The sequence below is a fragment of the Saimiri boliviensis genome, chromosome 1 (genome assembly GCF_048565385.1).
Source record: "Saimiri boliviensis isolate mSaiBol1 chromosome 1, mSaiBol1.pri, whole genome shotgun sequence".
Taxonomy (NCBI): Eukaryota; Metazoa; Chordata; class Mammalia; order Primates; family Cebidae; genus Saimiri; species Saimiri boliviensis.
This window is the reverse complement of record NC_133449.1, coordinates 82,515,318-82,532,033: the sequence shown is the minus strand read 5'-3', so window position 1 is coordinate 82,532,033 and position 16,716 is coordinate 82,515,318. Positions and strand designations below refer to the sequence as shown.

The window sequence follows — 16,716 nt, the reverse complement described above, 5'->3', positions numbered from 1 at the left end:
AAAATACAAAATTAGCTGGGTGTGGTGACACATGCCTATAATCCCAGCTAATTGGGAGGCTGAGGCAGGAGAATCACTTGAACCTGGGAGGCGGAGGTTGCCGTGAGCTGAGATGATGCCATTGCACTATAGCTGGGCAAAGAGTGAAACTCTATTTCAAAAAAAAGTATGCCTGTTACCTTTTTTTTGATGAAGTCTCTCTCCTGTCATGCAGGCTGGAATGCAGTGGCACAATCTTGAACCTCCTGGGTTCAAGTGATTTTCCTTCCTCAGCTTCCTGAGTAGCTGGGATTATAGGAATGTACCATCATGCCTGGCTAATTTTTGTATTTTTAGGAGAGACAGGTTTTCACCATGTTGTCTACGCTGGTATACAACTACTGACCTCAGGTGATCCACCCGCCTCAGCCTCCCAAAGTGCTAGGATTACAGGCATTAACCACCATGCCTGGCCAACAATTTCTCTTTCTCTCTCTTCCTTTCTCTCCCTTCCCTCTCTCCTTCCTTCTCTCCTTTCTTCCTTTCTTTCTCTCTCTTTCTTTCTTGATGGAGTCTCACTTTGTCGCCAGGCTGGGGTGCAGTGGTGTGATCTTGGCTCACTATAACCTATGCCTCCTGGGTTCAAATGATTCTTCTGCTGCAGCCTCCTGAGCAGCTGGGACTACAGAAACGTGCCACCATTCTGAGCTAATTTTTGTATTTTTAGTAGAGACGGGGTTTTACCATGTTGCCCAGGATGGTCTCAATCTCTTGACCTCATGATCTGCCTGCCTGGGCCTCCCAAGGTGCTGGGATTACAGGTGTGAGCCACTGTACCTGGCTCCATTTCTTATTTAGTAAGATGCCAGATATTTTATATCTAAAGATAACAGATAAAATTAACTTATCTGCCATCTTTTAAAGAAAACTTGATGATCTCTCTACAACAGAACTACTTGGAGGATTTATGTAGATTTACTTGGTGGACAAAATCAGACAGTAAAAGACCCAAGGTAACAATAATTTTATGTGGGGATACAGAATTAAACTGCTTTCTTGAGACTAATATATACATATAAATATGTATGTAAATGTGTATGACTTTTTTTATTGCTTACCTATGGACTCTAGTTTTTAGGCTGCTATATTTGCATTCTGAAATATTTCAGATTTTTTTTTTTTTTTTTTTTTTTTTTTGAGATGAAGCCTTGCTCTGTCACCCAGGCTGGAGTGTAGTGGTACAATCTTAGCTCACTGCAGTCTTCACCTCCCGGGTTCAAGCGATTCTCCTGCCTCAGCTTCCTGAGTAGCTAGAATTACAGGGGTACTCCACCATGCTGGGCTAATTTTGTATTGTTAGTAGAGATGAGGTTTCACCATGTTGGCCAGGTTGGTCTTGAACTCCTGACCTCAAGTGATCCACCCACCTCAGCCTCCCAAAGTGCTGGGATTACAGGCATGAGCCACCACGCCCAGCCTATACCCCGCAATTAACGCCTAATATTTTAGAGTATTTCATACCCTAAAATACTGTATTTTCAGAGATAATTCACCTGAAGCCAAATGCTATAAATAGTTTTTTGAGTGTTTTGAGAGTTGCCCATTTGGAGAGTCTACCCCTGGGAGAAGCAGCAGTTGCATTTACCTGCTATTTCAAAAGAATGAAACGTGTGTGTGTGTGTGTGTGTGTGTGTGTGTGTGTTCAATTAGTGACACTGGTGATAGTGTGAGAAGATTCAAAGTATCCTGTTCACATATTTTGTAGGAACTTTGTAGTAGTCAACTTCTTAGACATCTTTAAATCTTTTTTCTCATTTTCTTGAAATATATATACTTCTACAGCTTTTACTTTGCTGTTACTGTGTAAGCATACTAGTAATGAAATTAAGAGGTTATAATTGTATAGGGCATGTTACGTGGTACTTCTAAATTTTTAATAAATTTACATCACAAGTTTATATACAAACGTTTATCTCTTCACCTATTTTTTTTTTTTAAAGTAATAGAGACAATGTCTCACTGTGTTGCCCAGGCTGGACTTCAACTTCTGGCCTCATGTGATCCTTCTACTTTGGCCTCCCAAAGTGCTGGGATTACATGCATGAGCCACTTCCAACTAGCCCCCACGTCTCTATTTTATTATTTTATTTTGAGACAGAGTCTTGCTCTGTCACTCAGGCTGGAGTGCAGTGTGCAATCTCAGCTCACTGCAACCTTTGCCTCCCAGGTTCAAGGATTCTCCTGCCTCAGCTTCCCAAATAGCTGGGATTATAGGTGCACACCACCATGCTGGGCTGATTCTGTGTTTTTAGTAGAAATGAGGTTTCACCATGTTGGCCAGGATGGTCTTGAACTCCTGACCTCAAGTGATCCACCCACCTCAGCCTCCCAAAGTACTAGGATTACAGATGTGAGCCATGGCACCCAGCCAGTACCACTCTATTTTAGTAGATCCTTTTCTTAATGTTGTATAATTTCTAAATCACTGAATAACACCTCTTCAAATTCATACCTATTTTTCTTTGCTTCCCCAAATGTAACTTTGTTCCAATATGATGCCATCAAAGTATATGAGCAGAAACCTGATTATAAAATGTCTTATTATTCTCATTAAGTTATACATAATTATGAAAATGACATCTCATATTTCTCACTTGCTCCTTAAAATTGTTCTGTGAAGTATGAAGCAAAGGTAAAAGGCTTGCCCATATTAACAGAAATAGCAAGTGGCAGAGGTATTCCAGCTCTTATTTCAACTTTCTTTCTGCAATATTTTACCCCTCTGGCCAAATGATAGTATTTCTGTGTATCATGTATCTCAGAAAATTGTGTGGTTATACACTAATGCAGTATACAATTAATTTTATTAATCATATGAAATTAAAATAAATGCCATTCATCAGACTATTCCCCCAAAAGACTACTGAAGTTTTAAGAAATCTTTAGAAAGGATTCTAAATAACCACTATGTTTAAAGAGTTTAAGCACTCACTGCTGCTTTTCTTGGTCCCCAAGGTCTGGCCATCTTCTAAAGAGTTTGAACCTACTGAAGAACTATCTTGACTGTCTTGATGGGGGAGCTGAAGAAATCCTTCACTGGAGTCTGAGCGGGTAGGTGTTAATGTTAGAGATTTCTGACGTTCCCGATTAATATCTTTCTTAGACTTTATCAATTTTCTCATTTTTAGAGTAATCCAGTTGCCTCTCCTAACAGAATTTTAAAAATTGTTATCAGTTTAAAATTCAACATACAAATCCTTCACAAAATTAGAAGTCATCGCAATATTAAAAATAAGTTTTTTTCAAAAAAAGAATTCATAAAATTTGGTTAATGGTACCTTCTAGGAGGAGATGGGTCATAAAATTTGTACTGATCCATAATTTTCTCTTCTAATTTCTCCTTCTGACGTCTTAATTCATTTAACTTATCACTATAAAAATAAAAATTACCTTTTAGGACAGGTGTCATATTTTGTACAGCTATAAATATTAAATTGTTTTGTGACTATGATTTAACTTCTTCCCAAACCATAAAAAAATATAGATACCACGGTTGGCAACTAAGATTAAATTAGGTAGTAACAATGGGAATTTTTCCATGTTCCCCTTTTTGATTAAAAAATTTGCAACATTTTTTTTTTCCTTTTTTGGAAGAAAGGTGATCTATTACAATTTATAGCAGCAAAAAATAAAAATGTTGGATAGTTGCTTACAATTATAGATATAATAAATTATCTTGCAAACACATGTTCACGCAAATAGATTTTTTTCTTTTCGACAAAATTACTCAGGCTTCATTTAGTTGTAGAGAATTATTTCCTGACTCCAGCAATGTATGAGTCACCACATCCTAGTCTCATTTTTATATTCTCCGTAGTATTTACTAAATAGAGAAACATCAAAGGCCACTAAAGTAATGTCTCTATAAAAACCCCACAGTGCCAAAGAATACTATTTACTTAAGAAACATTAGTGATCATTTACAATGAAGAAGGCATGAGGTGTATATAAGGATGAACGATAAATAGCTGTGTTTATAATACAGGAGAAGATATACCCACAGATTACTATAACATATAATATATGTGTGTGTGTGTGTGTGTGTGTGTGTGTGTGTGTAAAACGACTATATAATCCAAGGAAGTAGCAGTACCAAAATAAAATACTGTGCAACTACAACAGGAACTTATAGAAGGTGAATATATCCCTCTTAGGTCACGAAATAAATCCCCATGAAGAAAAAGGCCATTATTAGATAGGCTGAAAGGGAAAGATAAGAATACTAAATTATGGTGGTGTAGTGTAGGAAGTTAAAAAAATGCTAAATTATGTTTAGCTTGAATGTTGTAGGCTGAGAGGAAGTAGAGAGGTAGAGTTTTGGTTTTAGATTTTGCTCAGGAGGAAATCAGAAGAATTGAAAGTTTCATTACAAAGTGTTAAGAAATCTTTGCTTAAAGTAGTTTAACCTGATGGAACAGGATGTATCAGAAAGACTGGAGATAAGGCCAGGCGCAGTGGCTTGGGCCTATAATTCCAGCACTTTGGGAGGTGGAGGTGGGTGGATAATTTGAGCTCAAGAATTTGAGACCAGCCTGGCCAGCGTGATGAAACCCTATTTTTACAACAAATACAAAAATTAGCAGCGTGCGACAGTGTTTGCCTATAGTCCCAGCTACTCAGGAGGCTGAGGCAGGAGACTTGCCTGAACTCAGGAGGCGGAGTTTGCAGTGAACTGAGATTGCACTACTCCACTTCAGCCTGGCTGACAGAGCAAGATTGAAAAATAAAAAAAGACTGGAGATAAGAAAACATTCAGGAGGCTAATGGGGCAGTCTATTTGAGAGGAAAGGCTGAATTACAGTGGTGGAGACTGGGAGAAACTAACTTGAGAGATTCTGCAGGAGATGCCTTGTGAACAGATGTTGCCAACAATTATACCACAGCACAAACAGCAGACAGCCTACATTTATTATTAACCAACTGCTTGGATCTGAGGCCTGCAGAAGAGGTGACATTTGAAAAGTTAATGGCTGTATTAACCAATGCCATAGCTCCCAATTCATTTCTCCTTTTACTGGTTGAAATATCATTAAGAACCTTCAAATTCTCAGTACTGCCTGTCCACTGCCATCTTGCTAGGACCATGTGACAGAGGCATTTAGCTAGAAATATCTGACATGTAAGATGGATACTTGTAATTTAAATTCAGTAAGTCAGAATAGATAATAATCTTTGGAAGTCAACTATCTACACATAAGCACCTTTACCTGGAAATGTATTAGTCACCAAGGGTCAGAATAGTACGACAACAAAGCTTTGGATAATGCCTCTGCTTAAGCGACAGGAGACTCAAATGCCAAAAGCTTTATATATACTCAAAGCTTCTTAACCTAAAACAAAGCTTCTTTTGGAAGCAAGTAAAGGAATACATAACCCAGAAAAAACTAAAAGGACTAAAGGTGGAGCCCAAGGTGTCCAGCCACAAATATGAAATTCTTTGAGGTTTTACATTTACTTTGAAAGTTTACACAAATTCTGCCTTTGTTCCATGATATACCTATGTATTAACGTAGAAATAATGTTCCCTGCCTGAAATTTTTTGGTAAGACCAGTGCTGCAGAAAAATGTATGCTGTATCCTGGTTTCACATGTGTCCTGGCTATTTCTGTATATCAAGTCTGAAAGGTATAGAATACTAATTCATGCACTCCTTGAATAATCTGGAAAGTAAGTGTTACCTGTATTTTAGAGAAGAAGAGACTAATGATCAAAGAAATCAAGTGACTTGTCTGTAGTCACATAGCTAGTGAGTGGATGAATTGGGAGATGAATCAGAAGCTGATTTCAACATCTGAGCTATTTCTATTACACTATGGTGCTTCTCTTTTGTGCAGCGAAAAGAGAAGAGATATATTGAGTAAAGATGAATCAACAAATAGTAATACAAAGACTACCACTGGGCTGCCTAGGCCAAAATCTGAGTCTTAACAGATTCTTTAACTCTCTGCAGATACAACTTACCAATAACTAAGCCTGTCAATTCTCTTTCACAAGTCTTGCAGCTTGATCTCAACTCCTTTATGTGGCATAAAACAACCTTTGTAAACTGGCTCCTGACTATTTAGCTACTTCTCTATTGCACCCCTCATTTCCTCAATTTTGCTCCAGAAAGCACAGTTAATTTTTAGGTCCTATACAGCACCACAACATAGTTTCATCACACTTCCATGATTTTGCATTGCAGCTCTCTTGGCCTGGCATGCCTCCTTAAGCAAACTCTTATGAACCTGTAAGTCTCAGCTCAAGTCTCATCTTTGGAAAGTTCACCTCGCCTCTTCCAGACTAAGATACTCCTGCCCCTATATATGCTGTATTTCTATGGTCTCCTACATATACCTCCATTATATAGAATTACTGTATTTAAATGTTTATTGATATATCTTGCTTTATATTACTAATTCCTTAAGAGCAAGATTCACATGTTTTCATGTTAGTATTTCTGGTTATTAGGATAGTGCATAGAATATAAGCACTCAAAAATATTTGTTGAAAATCAATAAAAATTAGCATGAATTTTCTCTACCACTGGGTATGGCAACGATAAAATCATGAGTAACGTATTTCAGAGTGACAATTATTTGGTACCTACATGTACTGTCTTTGTTCAACATGAAAAAGATCCTTGCTTTCCATATTCTGCTCCAAAAGTGTTCTGTTCTGTAGCATCAATGTCTGAATTTGATCTAGTAGATGTCGATTTTCTTCTTCTAAATTTCCTTTAAGTTGGCTTAGCAACTGTTTAAACACAATCATTTTTTAAAAACATTTACATTTAACATAAACCATCTGAAAAACATGAAGTACTACACAAAGACTTAAGTGTTTCACTATTTGAATAATTAGATGATTGTACTTTGATCAGAGCATTATTATTTTAGTGATAATGACAGCCACAGCACTGGGTTACATGCCATATACATATATATATATATATTTTTTTTTCTTAATTCTTACAAACACTGGGTCTGATATATAATAAATTATATAACTCCCCAAACACTGCTTTCTGTCTTTACAACTATTTATCTTATAGTATAGCCTAAAAGCTAGATTCAAATATCTAGTATTTTATTTACCTATGAAATGTTGGACAAGTTAGTTCTCAGATCTATGAAAGATGGATACATATGAGCTCTATCACCCCACAAGATTGTTGCAAGGATTAATACATGTAAAGTATCTAGTAGCAAGCATATAGCACACATTAAGTACTTAGTATGTCTCATAATTTCCCCATTCACTGTTTTCTTTTTTTTTTTTTGAGACGGAGTTTCGCTCTTGTTGCCCAGGCTAGAGTGCAATGGCATAATCTCGGCTCACTGCAACTTCTGCCTCTCGGGTTCAAGCAATTCTCCTGCCTCAGCCTCCCGAGTAGTTGGGATTACAGGTGCCCACCACCATGCCTGGCTAATTTTGTATTTTAGTAGAGACAGGGTTTCTTCATGTTGGTCAGGCTGGTCTCGAACTACTGACCTCAGGTGATCTGCCCTCCTTGGCCTCCCAAAGTGCTGGGATTACAGGCGTGAGCCACTGCGCCTGGACTCCATCCACTGTTTTCAAGAAACCTTAAAAGTCTATGTAAAGTTTTTGTGGCTTAATCAAGGGAAATCGGATAATTTAGTCAATAGTTGGTATAAACATCTGGCATTACTAGTAGTTGGGCTGCCAGCAGCACTGGGCCTTTTGTACCCAGTTAGTAGAAACTGGAAATATGCTTTAGCTAGGCCAGAGGTTCAAACAGAAGTTCAGAAGGTCCAAAGCAGTGATTCAAAAAATTTGGCATCCCTTGTAGAGTAGATATCTGGGCCCTAGCATTCAAATTCAGCAGGTCTGAAGTAAAGCCCAGAGATCTGTATCAAAAAAGCAAAAGCAGCTAACACATACCCACCCTGCCTACACCACCCACATCCTAAAAAAAGAAAATAAACATTTTGAAAAGTTTCAAAAGGTAGAGAAAATCTGGGAGAATGATGCTATAAATAACCATAAGCAACCATCTAGATCTGTAACCGTCAATATCATATTATGTTTGTTTTATTTATCTGTATTCTGTTAAACTGAAACACATGTGGTAGATTCCTTAAAAAACTGAATGCATTTATTTTCTTCCCTGTACCTATGCCCTCTTGCAATGTGACTTCTCACTTTTCCAGTAAATAAGTGGAATCTATTTCCCTTCTTGAATTTGGAATGCTTTTGGCCAAGAGGAAGTGATGATATAACAGTTCCAAGCCTAGCCCTCAAGTTGCCTGTGTACTTCCGCTCAGACTCTCGGAACCCTGCTGGAGGATGGAGAGATCACATGGAAGAGAAAAGGGTTATCCCTGCTGAGGCCACCATAGACCCGCCAGCCCTCAGCATACATGGCAGCTAATTACAGATGCAGGAGCAAACCTGTGGCCCATACATCGAGTAGATTAGCATATCTGCTCAGCAAACTCAGACTCACTAGGCAAAAAGAAATGTTTACCGTCCATTGCCACCAAGAGTTCTCCCATTGTTAAAGAGCATCATTGGTGTCAATAGACAACTGATAAAACATGTATACAGAAAAAAGAACATTTTTTGTTTTTTTGGTTAGACAGTTTCACTCTTTCATCCAGGCTGAAGGGAAGTGGCACAACCTTGGCTCACTGTAACCTCTGTCCCCCAAGTTCAAGCAATTCTCCTGCCTCAGCCTCCCAAGTAGCTGGGATTACAGACATGCGTCACCACACCTGGCTAATTTTTGTACTTTTAGTAAAGATGGGGTTTCACCATGTTGGCCAGGTTGTTCTTGAACTCCTGACTTCAGGTGATCCACCCGCCTCAGCCTCCCGAAGTGCTGGGATTACAGGCATGAACCACCAAGCCTGGCCGGAGAACAAATTTTAAGTGTATATATATATGAATCATCACAAAGATAACATACGTGCTAAACCAGCATCTGGATCAAGAAACAGAATATTAATTGTATTCCAGAAACACTTGTTCTACCTTCCCACCAATGTAAACTACTATCTCAACCTCTTATACCATAGATTAGTTTTTTCCACTAAATCATGTCATTATATGACTTAGCCCTCAGCCAATAATTAACATTTGACCCAAGTTAATGAGAATTAGCCAGAGATGCAAAGATAGCTAGGGCCCTCTCTGGTCTCTCTTGAATATTTTCTGGACTACCAGTGACATGTGGGATCTTATGAAGATCCACTGAGGTTAATTCATTTCTTGAAACTCCTGTTTTAATTTTTGACAAGTTCACTGATCTCTTACTTGCCCCAACCAATATTTCAACCTCAAGTTATCTGAGAGTTGACCTTTGACAACTCTCCCAGGCATGGGGCTTTTCTATGCTCTGTTCCAAATCAAGTCAGTTTCCTCCAGTAGAAAAGTTGCTGGTTGGCTGGGCACAGTGGCTCACGCCTGTAATCCCAGCACTTTGGGAGGCTGAGGTGGGCGGATCACGAGGTCAAGAGATTGAGAACATCCTGGCCAACATGGTGAAACCCCATCTCTACTAAAAAATACAAAAATTAGCTGGGCATGGGGTGCATGCCTATAGTCCCAGCTACTCAGGAGGCTAAGGCAGGAGAATCGCTTGAATCTGGGAGGCAGAGGTTGCAGTGAGCCAAGATTGCACCACTGCACACCAGCCTGGCAACTCATGACAGAGCAAGACTGTCTCAAAAAAAAAGAAAAGTTGCTGGTTTTCACAGTTTGCCCTATTCTCTCTCAGAGCTATCACGTATAGGAACCAGGGAACGAGAAGAGAAATGGGAGGTGCCCCAAGATAAAATGCCTCAGACAACCACAGTTCCTTCCCAGGGTTGAATAGTTTTGCTTTAAGAAATGCTTCTCCGGCCGGGCGCGGTGGCTCAAGCTTGTAATCCCAGCACTTTGGGAGGCCGAGGCAGGTGGATCACGAGGTCAAGAGATCGAGACCATCCTGGTCAACATGGTGAAACCCCGTCTCTACTAAAAATACAAAAAAAAATTAGCTGGGCATGGTGGCGCGTGCCTGTAATCCCAGCTACTCAGGAGGCTGAGGCAGGAGAATTGCCTGAACCCAGGAGGCGGAGGTTGCGGTGAGCCGAGATCGCGCCATTGCACTCCAGCCTGGGTAACAAGAGCGAAACTCCATCTCAAAAAAAAAAAAAAAAAAAAAAGAAATGCTTCTCCATTTGTTATATGCCCTTGTTGAGTTCGAGTCCTAATATTGTTTTTTTTACATTCTATCCAATTTTATTGTTTCTTAAAGAGTTGATTTGCCACATTCCTCACTCTACCATTCTGGAGGCAAGCCATCCTAATAACAATTTATTTAGACTTTTATAAATCATAAGTAGAATGAATTACTTTCTGAGCTTTGTTAGGTAATTAATCGTATGTTGTTTCCAACCAATTTTTCTATTGGTTTATAATTTCCTGCCAGGTGTAAGCATTTTTTCATTAAATGAATAGACAATTTTAAAATTTTCAAAGAATCTGGACATAAGTTTAACCTAATAATTTTTAAAAGATCGTAATTAGCCGGGAGCGGTGGCTCACGCCTGTAATCCCAGCACTTTGGGAGGCCGAGGCGCGTGGATCACGAGGTCAAGAGATTGAGACCATCCTGGTCAGCAAGGTGAAACCCTGTCTCTACTAAAAATACAAAAAGTTAGCTGGGCATGGTGGTGCGTGCCTGTAATCCCAGCTACTCAGGAGGCAGAGGCAGGAGAATTGCCTGAATCCAGGAGGCGGAGGTTGCGGTGAGCCGAGATCGCGCCATTGCACTCCAGCCCGGGTAACAAGAGCGAAACTCCGTCTCAAAAAAAAAAAAAAAGATCGTAATTAATGATATGGGAAGTTGTTCTGAATTACTTGTAAATTTCAATGATACTTGACCGAAATCTTTTACAAATATTCCACTAAATGTACACTGCTATTCTCATTATAATACAGTCATTTATTTCTTAGGCATGTCTTGGTGCCTAATGGAAAGATACAGTGATTAAGCTTATTAAAGCTCACCTCACACTGGTTATTCAGCTTGGTGGATGTAATATCCAATTGTTGATATTGTTCCTTTAGCTTTGAAAATTCAGCTTCTAATCTTGTTTGTTCCAGTTTGGAATTATTCAGAAGACTTTTCAAATTTTTATGGTCAGTTTGTAAAACTTCAGTCTCTTTTAAAAGTTGACTATAAGTATGATTCAACCTATAATTAGAAATCATATAAATATAATTAGATTATCTTAATAGCTTTTAGTGTAATTTACACAATATGAAATGATATAAATAACATTAAGGCAGACAGAATAAAAGACTGTTTCGTTAAGTTATTAAACTTAGCAAAAATCAGTTTCTAATCTGTAAAAACTAGATTTTTTAAAATTCTGAGTACCTTTCCCTTGAAAAGAATTTTTAATTTCTTTTTTTCATCCACCCACCTGTACACTGGTAAAAAAATTTTTTAATCTTTAAACTTGTTGAAGTATAGGTACTCAAAGTTTCAAGCATTAATAAGAAAGTATTGGCTGGGTGTGATGGTCCATGCCTGTAATCCCAGCATTTTGGGAGGTGGAAGCAGGACCATCACTTGAGGCCAGGAGTTTGAGAGCAGCCTTAGAGATCATAGTGAGACTGTATCTCTACAAAAACTAAAAGTTAAAATTGAAAAAACATTAAAAATTAGCCAGGCATGGTGATGTGTGCCAGTAGTCCCAGCTACCGTGGAGGCTGAGGTGGGAGGATTAATTGAGCAAAAGAGTTTGAAGTTGCAGTAAGCTATGATCATGCTACTGAACTTCAGCTTGGGCAACAGAGCAAGATCATTTCTTTTTCTTTTTCTGAGATGGAGTCTCGCTCTGTCACCCAGGCAGGAGTGCAGTGGCATGATCATGGCTCACTGCAACCTCTGCCTCCTGAGTGTAAGCATTTCTCTTATCTCAGCTACCTGAGTAGCTAGGACTACAGGTCCCTGCCACCATGTCCAGCTAATTTTTGTATTTTTAGTAGAGATGGGGTTTTACCATGTTGGTCAGGCTGGTCTCGAACTCCTGACCTCAAGTGCTCTACCTGCCTCGCACTCCCAAAATGCTGGGATTACAGGTGTGAGCCACGGCACCCAGCCTATTCTATTTTTTAAAATTCTAAACTCAAACTATGGTTGGTACTACAAAGGGGAAGTATATATTTTGGATGTAAAGAATAATACAAAATTAAATATATATATACACACACAAATATATGTATACACTTTCTATATAAAATATATATGTTTATTATGTATAATGTCTATTTATTACCTATCATTTTCACCACAAAGTTTCTTGTATTCTGCAGCTACTGTTTCATGGTTTTTATTTTCAAGCAGCATTTTTTCCTGTTCTACTTTGAGCATCTTTTCCAAATCTTCCAATTGTCCTTTCTGTTTTAGTAACTGATTGTAACTGGGGGGAAAAAAAAATTTGGTTTATAATATTTCCAAAAAAGATATTTTAGAAATGAAGGAAATAAGTAATTTATTAATATCATTTAAAACACATGTAAATTTATACAAATTTCCTATGTAAACTAACATTAGATATGTTTAATATATAACATTTATTACACTACTTGAAGAAAATTGGTTTTAAATTCTCAATACAACAAAATATAATAAATTACCGGTCTTCAAGGTCTCTATGTTCCACCTCAAGATTTTTGTGGGCAGACTTTAGAGTTCCATGTTTAGAGATAAGAGATTCATACTCAGAAGCCTGTCGTTCATGAAGAAGTTCCAGTTTTTCATGATCTTTTATCAGAGAATCATAGAGAGATTTTAGGTCTTCTCTATCTTTGATTACAGATTCATTTTCATTTTCTAAGGAAGACTGCTGGATTAGGAGTTGCGCATTCTGGTTCATAAGTGAGGTATTTTGGGAATTAAGGGTGGAATTTTCAACCTATAAGAATACATATTATTAGCAGACATAAGAAAAATAGTTCATGTTCCTTTGTAAAATAAAGATTACAATATTAACTAAAGAAAACTCTAAATAAATCACAGAAGATATATTTACATTATACTGAGAATATTTGGATTTTAGCTTTCCAAGAATAAGGCTACCATTTAATTTTGATTTTGGGAGGTGTTATAATACACACATACATACATACGTGTGTGTGTGTGTGTGTGTGTGTGTACACAGACTTACATATGTATTTTACATTTTGGGTTGAATTTCTTTTAAATGAAGGTGATCAGCAACCATTTGTATTCCACTTACAGAAAAGTACGAAATTTAAAGTGCTAGTTTATCATTTCCAGAATTTAGTGATAGAAGTTGATAGAAGTGAAAAATTATTTTGGAAATTTTTCAAGAGTCCAAATTAAATCAGTATTTTCTTTATCAAACAAAGTGTTCATGTAGATGAAAATCACTATCATAGAAAAGAGTTACAGAAAGAGGAATGCTTTGGAGAGGAAACTTGTTTCTGCTCTTTAAGAGGTTTCAGAGAGTTGAACTTTTCCCCACCTGATTGTTCTGTTTGAAAAGACACTGGTGGTGTTAAGTGAAAGATAAATCCTTTGAACTTATGACAAGTCTAAAGACAATATTCCTATGCTGTCCTGCTTTCCATTAACAAAATGACAAAAAAAATCCCTACAAAAGTGAAATAAGGAATAGTATGCTGCAACCACACTCTAAAGCAAGGGTTTCTACATCTAAATTATTATAATCAACTTACTGAAATGGCAAAAAGATCATAAAGTAAATATAATTTATCTTTATTTAGATGTATTAACTGAATTTATTAATATTTAAAGGCTCTGGTATTTAAAAAATTGATGGCACTAAATAAAAATATTTTCATTTATCTTTAATTAATTGTTAAGTTCATTCACTAAGAAACAATCTTTCCATGTTTAGCCTCCCTTATTTTAATAGCATAATTCAAGAGTTTGGTTGCATATTCCCAAAATATTATATTACAACCTGAAGCTTCGCATTTTGTGTTTGAAGAGTAGTATTCTGTTCCTGTAATGACACTGTCTGCCTCTGAAGTGCAAGAATCTGAGCCTGCAAATTATTGTTCTGTGTCTCAAGCTGCTTCAGTTGAGTTTTCAATGCTTGCTTCTCTGCTTGCAATGTAGCATTCTTAAAAAACAAAAACCAAAACCAAACACATTAACAATAATGGCAATATAAAACATATTTCTATAATATACTGCATTTCATACAATGACTATTTAATAGCATTTTAATCCATAAAAACCTCAACAATCTTGAGAGAAAAAAACCAAAACATTTCCCCATCCTAAATTGTAAACATTTATCAGAAAGAAGGCATAATACTAAAACCTTAATATTGTGCCTGTGTCTTTTCTGTATCACAATATTCTAAAAATATCGCATTCTAAATATATTGATTAATGCACAAACTAGAAAGGAATTGTCGGTTTTATGGTTTTAATACTGCTTGAACGTTCCTGGAATGCTCAGAATAAATGGGGCTGTGTCTAACCAAGGAGGTGTATCTTTTCTAATTTACCCAAAGGCAAATATATACATAAGTGGGTGGTGGTCCTAGAGAGAGTGGCAAAACTAAGTATATTCCAAACATGAATACTTCAAAGGGAAGCGGGTTTACAGGAGCAATCTTAGTCCAAAACAGACCTAACACAGATTTTTAAAAATTTTTCTCATGATTTAAAATACTCATTAAAACTCTATTTCAACTGTAAGACTCCTGGAGCATTTCCTAACAAAACACACAATTTTCTGTTTTTCCAATACATAAGGCCATATTTCAGTTTTATAGCTAAACACATGAATTACTATGCAAATCAAAAATTGCACATGAAAATACTTGTCATGAATATTTTTTAGGATTATTTCTAAATTAAATTTCATAATAAAAAAAATCAGCAATATATAAGCAAAGAACCCTCCAGAAAACAGAAATAAAACTTTAATGTACAAAAGGTCATAATTGGTCTACCCTGCAGTATGCATAAGAAGTTAACAACTGAATCACAATAGATCCTTTTATCACATGTATATGTAAATATAACATTCATTTTATTGGCGTTATGTATACTACATGTCACTGTGTAAAAGGCAGGTCAGGATTTGACCCACATATTAAGCCATAAAATTGAATCTGAGGAAACAAAATGATTTAAGATGAGTTATCATATTATACTTCTCTTTTGTTCATTTATTCAAATAAAATGGATGAAAAAATGTGTACTAGAAAAAACAGAATACTGATAATACTGATGAATTTATATACCATCTCAGTACAAAGAGGTGAACCATTTTCCACATATATATGTGAAATACTATTGTAGTTAACCACTTGAGAAACTAAATTGTACAAACACTACCGGTTATTCCGGGCATGTTTGGAAATAAGAAAAAAAACCTATAGTCTATAGTGAATAGAAGAGATAGCTGACAGGGTATTATCTTAGAGCAGGAAAAAAATTACAATGGAAAAGAAAGAAGTTAGCAAATATAGGCCTAGTGCGGTGGCTCATGCCTGTAATCCCAGCACTTTGGGAGGCCGAGGCAGGCAGATCACCTGAGGTTCGGAGTTCAAGACCAGCCTGACCAATATGGAGAAACCCCGTCTCTATTAAAAATACAAAATTAGCTGGTCATGGTCGCATATGCCTATTAATTCCAGCTACTCAGGAGGTTGAGGTAGGAGAATTGCTTGAACACAGGAGGTGGAGGTTGCAGTGAGCCACGATCACGCCATTGCACTCTAGCCTGGGCAACAAGAGTGAAACTCCATCTCAAAAAAAAAAAACCAAAAAAAATTAAAAAAAGAACTTAGCAAATATAATACTGGCAAACACATAAAAATTATCAGCCTATTATATGGCTAACCATCTTTACAATCCTGTTTTCTAAAATATACCAAGTAATTTTTTTCCAATGGAAATTTATAAAGGAAGTCAATAAGAAAAAAAACTTCACCTTATAGAACTTCATATGCCAGCTCAATTTTCTAAAATATAATTATGAATCAAAGCAACATAGGTATATATATCACTGATTAAAAATAGGCATTTATAAATGGCCAATAAATATATGAAAGATATGTAATGCCTAACACACAATTTTAAACATACAAATTATTTTCTCCTATTGCTTTAACAAAAATTAAACACTAGGTAATATTCAGTGTTCATCTGGAAAGACAGGTATACTCTATTAGTGAGACTGAAAATTGACATGATTTTTAGGCTAGGTGTGGTGACTCACACCTGCAATCCCAGCACTTTGGGAGGCTGAGGAGAGCAGATCACTTGAGGCCAGGAGTTTGAGACCAGTCTGGGCAACACAGTGAGACTCCCATCTCTACAAAAAATTCAAAAGTCTCCTGGGTGTGGTGGTGTGCACCTGTGCTCCCAGGTACTTGGGAAGCTGAGGTGAGAGGATCACTTGAGCCTAGAAGGATGAGGCTTCAGTGAGCTATGATCTCACCACTGCATTCCAGCCTGGGAGACAAGTAAGACCCTGTCTCAGAAAAGGGGGGAAAAAAAAGGAAAGAAAATTGATGTGATTTTTAAATACTAATAGAAAATATCAATTAAAATTAAACACACACACACACACACACACACACACACACACACACGCACACACGTATATATATATCCTTTGGCCTTGCAATTTCACTGTCAGAAATTTAGCTTTCTATCAACACGTT

General features: G+C 37.1%; 1 protein-coding gene across 11 annotated transcripts in view; it reads right to left on the bottom strand.

Moving 5' to 3' along the window:
- Positions 1-16,716, bottom strand: part of CCDC88A (coiled-coil domain containing 88A) — a 122,578-nt gene that overhangs the window by 18,277 nt on the left and 87,585 nt on the right. For all 11 annotated transcript variants that reach the window (XM_010333586.2, XM_010333587.3, XM_074399966.1 and 8 more), the window contains 7 exons: positions 13,989-14,150; positions 12,676-12,953; positions 12,315-12,458; positions 11,038-11,224; positions 6,629-6,774; positions 3,318-3,410; positions 2,972-3,186 (listed from right to left, as the gene is read on the bottom strand). In XM_010333586.2, coding sequence (XP_010331888.1) covers positions 2,972-3,186; positions 3,318-3,410; positions 6,629-6,774; positions 11,038-11,224; positions 12,315-12,458; positions 12,676-12,953; positions 13,989-14,150 — 1,225 coding nt within the window. The remainder of the gene's footprint in view (positions 1-2,971; positions 3,187-3,317; positions 3,411-6,628; positions 6,775-11,037; positions 11,225-12,314; positions 12,459-12,675; positions 12,954-13,988; positions 14,151-16,716) is intronic.